Below are 3,882 nucleotides of genomic sequence, written 5' to 3'. Positions count from 1 at the left end.
GCAGCGTTCAGGATTTGTGTTTCCTGCTAACTTCTAGTCTTCAATCTTATAGCTGCTGTAGAAAGTATGAGTTTCACTTGAGATGGCGGTGTTCATTATTCCTTATCGGCTGTCACGCACCTATTGGAGGGGCTGCACCTGCTGCGTGTGGTTATTTGTTTCTGCCAACCGGTGGAACGCCTATTAGTGCATACCCTGCAAAGTGCCAAACTAGGAACATGGTCAGCTTTGCGGGGTAGAGGTAGTTTATATTTGAACGTGACTGGCTGAGTTTTGCAAAGGCAAAATAAGTACTCCATGATGTGACTGTGTCACGGAGTTAACTAGATCAATTTACACCCGTGACAGGGGGCAGTAGGCCCCTGCCCTCCTTTCTCCACCCCATAAAATGGGAAGGAAGGGAGGAAAACAAAAACAGCGGCAACAATCTATGCAGGAAAACTGTATATTACTAACTATGATATCGGAATGTAAGATAACACAATATAATACAATCTGATTGAAATTGAGACTAATAAATCAAATAAAATAGGAGAGAGTTCCCGAGACCGATTCAAACCTGTAAAGCTTGGAACGGCCAGGAAAGCACCCTCCTGCACCCACTGCCAGGCAGTAAGACCGCCCCACTCGGAAGGGCCGTAATGTATAGGGATAGGTACCTGGAATTGGAGCATTAACAGTTTAACTCCCAGTACACTACATGATGTTTTGATGCAGAATACTGAGAACCAAAAACATAACACCATGACAGACTGGGTAGCATAGGTGGCAATGGCAATGTTTTTCATTACCAAGTAGAATCATAGAATCACAAGGTTGGAAAGGACCTACAAGATCATCTAGTCCAATCTCCACCCATTACCAGGTGTAACGTAGTAATTACTACATTACCAAAGTAATGGATAAGAAGTATTTTGTGAAATTGGCAAATAGTTACCAGCATCTTGCTTACCTACAAGCTTTCTTTTAACTGTATGGAATGCTGGCTTTATTATTCTGCCTTGCAAATAACTGGGACAAGATTGCCTGTGGTTGGAGTTTCTTCACCTTACATTCTCTGCCACTCTGTGAAAGGTAAAATAACATGTAATGAAACTCTTATTTTTGCAGAAAAAGTCCCTGGAGTCCATAAACTCCAGACTTCAGCTGGTGATGAAAAGCGGTAAATATGTGCTAGGATACAAACAGACTCTGAAGATGATTCGTCAAGGCAAAGCCAAGCTGGTCATCCTAGCCAACAACTGTCCTGCTTTGAGGTAAGCAGATGTATGAAAAAAAATTCTTGTTAAAAACTAAGGCAGGTACTTTGTAGAACTGCAGCATGTGATTCATGCAAGCTGGTAATGCAGAGTAGCTTGTAGTGCTGTGAAATAAACATGATGAGTTGTTTGGTGTATACAGATTGTAGGTCTGGATGCGTTATAATGCTTTCCAGCTGTTTTATGGCTTTCGCATACAAGGAGTTTGCCTTGCAGAAGATTCTGTAAGCTTTTTCACACTGTGACAGCATGGGTTCATACCTAGTCTGATGGGAACTGTCCCTGCACAAAATGGGGTTGGAGATAAGTGATCTTCGTGGTTCCTTCCAACCTAAGCCATTTTGTGAAAGTGTAGTGAGACTCAATTCCTGATTTATCAAAGTTGGATACTGGAAAATAATTTTACAAGTAGGAAAAACTAGTAATTGATAGCAATTTAAAATGTTTGAAGCATAGAACTGTTTGTAGAAATGTTTGAAACTGTTTTAGGAGAATGAAGTCTTCAGTAATCTTCATCTCCTGACACATTCCTTACTGAACTTCTGGTCCCCTTCTGTCAGCAGCGAGTATCAACAGATTAAAGGAACTGCAGATACAGGAAAAAACAGCCAACGTGGATGCTCGAGAAATGGGGAGACTGTTTTATTTCCTGGCAGGAAATAAATGTGTTTTTCTAGGCAGAAAGATTCTGGATTGAAGTATAATTGGGAACTTAAGCTGCTTTTGTTGTACAGTCAATCAAATTGTTTGTCAGTACTTTAATACCCAATTTCTGAATCTTAGAAAATCGGAGATTGAATACTACGCCATGCTTGCAAAGACTGGTGTCCATCATTACAGTGGCAACAACATTGAATTGGGCACAGCATGTGGAAAATACTACAGAGTATGCACGCTGGCTATTATTGACCCAGGTACGTGTCTCCTATAACTAATAAATTGGGTATGTATCAGTGGTTCCTGCATTCACCTATGAGTAGAAGTGCTTAGCAAGTAAAGTGCAGATGTATGGTCATATTTTGGAGTTTTCCTTTGGGTTAAACTAGTCCCGAGACCTATTCTTATTTTTAGTCCAAGTTTCTTACATTTGCATACAGCTCCTTTTACTGTTCAACTTTGTTAATGTAGGATCTAGGTAAAATAAACTGCTGGATTGTGAGTTGTCTTATATATACAGAAAGAATAAGCTATATGCAGATGGATACTAATCCGTACTGGAGTTGAAAATCATTTTAAATGTTAAAATTTTAAATCTGTGCATAATTACTGTTGCTTGGTAGCACTCTTTGTTCCAGAGAATTGTTCAACTCATTCTGGAGACTACTGAGTATGTGATTTCCTATCTTTCTTCCAAAATTTTATAACAAGAATCGAATTTATCTTTCATTGTTCTATTTGACCAAAAGCATTCTAATTAAATGCACACAAGGATTTCTATTTCAACTACTCCAGATGTTGTCCAAGTAACATCAGTTTAAATTTCCTGTTTCTTTAGAAATCTTTATTTAGCTTGTTGGCATTCTGATAGTAGCTGTAAGCTTACGTGTAAGCTAAAGAAGTGGAGCTTAGCCTTTCTGCTGTGTAGTACGATGCGAATATTCTCGCTGTCCTGATGTTGTGGTGATCAGGGGAGGCTAGACATTCGCTATATTAAAACTATGCATTGTGTCCTCCAGGACTGGACTGCTGCTCTAGTACTGGCTTTGAAAATGCTAGTGACATATATATAATTATCATAAGCATATTGTGCATGGATTAGCAAAAATGCAGTTACAAGTATTTTTTAAGTCATCAAAATTACTTTTTTTAATAGACTATCTTTGCATTGCTGACTTCAAGAGTCACTTGAATTTTTTTTTGCCTATTTCTGGGAATGGATCTTCTTGAAATAATGTGTTTTTGTTTTACAGGTGACTCTGACATCATTAGAAGCATGCCAGAACAAACCAGTGAGAAGTAAATGCTGTAAAGGTGGTCTTTCTACAATAAACTGGTTTCAGATCTGTTTTAAGAAAAAATTGTATTGTATTATACTTCTGCTGGTTTTAGAGAACAAACTATAAATGAAGATTCATTATCACTGCTGTCTGTTTTGTTCTGTTAGAAGTAACCTTCACAGGACAAAACTTGCCTGTTGCCTACTGTAGAAGTTGGCCGTCAGTAGTAAGACCTGACCATGGTAAGTATCAAATCCCAATAGGCTGTGGCTTTCTTAAGTTGTTTTTTTTTTTTGAGTGTTCATAAGAAAACAAGTAATGAGGTAGTGGCAAATTTGGGATATTGGTGGGAAACCCCACAGGATTTACTTACACTTAATTTTTAACTTTTTTTTTTTTTAAACTTAGTCACAAGCTCTTAATGCAAATTACTCTTCTTGTCTCTTCTTTCCAAGAGAATATGTATGTCAGGTACAGACAGACTAACTGCTAGACATGACGCATAACATTACACATTCAGTAAGATACCAAATTGAACATCTCCAAACTGGTCTGAAGTCAATACCTTTTTTTTCAAAACAAACAAAAAAAACAACTTTCTGAATGCGCTGTGGTAGAGTCTGATTGAGGTGATTTTTCTCAAGTCACTGTTGATGAGGATGGTGCTATATTCTGGATTTCTGCCT

At 38.2% G+C, this 3,882-nt stretch overlaps 1 protein-coding gene and 1 non-coding gene across 2 annotated transcripts; both read left to right on the top strand.

Moving 5' to 3' along the window:
* The first annotated feature begins 1,074 nt into the window (after nt 1-1,074).
* RPL30 (ribosomal protein L30) lies at nt 1,075-3,336 on the top strand. Its single transcript, XM_010709166.2, has 3 exons — nt 1,075-1,256; nt 2,043-2,173; nt 3,170-3,336. Exons 1-3 carry the CDS (start codon nt 1,090-1,092, stop codon nt 3,217-3,219), a joined length of 348 nt encoding a protein of 115 aa, XP_010707468.1. The 5' UTR covers nt 1,075-1,089; the 3' UTR covers nt 3,220-3,336.
* On the top strand, nt 2,849-2,983 carry LOC116216514. The gene has a single exon (XR_004159407.1). It is a non-coding gene; the product is annotated as a small nucleolar RNA SNORA72 (small nucleolar RNA).
* Nucleotides 3,337-3,882: the final 546 nt, after the last annotated feature.

The sequence above is a fragment of the Meleagris gallopavo genome, chromosome 3 (genome assembly GCF_000146605.3).
Source record: "Meleagris gallopavo isolate NT-WF06-2002-E0010 breed Aviagen turkey brand Nicholas breeding stock chromosome 3, Turkey_5.1, whole genome shotgun sequence".
NCBI classification, from domain to species: Eukaryota; Metazoa; Chordata; class Aves; order Galliformes; family Phasianidae; genus Meleagris; species Meleagris gallopavo.
The sequence above is the reverse complement of the archived record's forward strand: the minus strand, read 5'-3'. Positions and strand labels throughout refer to the sequence as shown.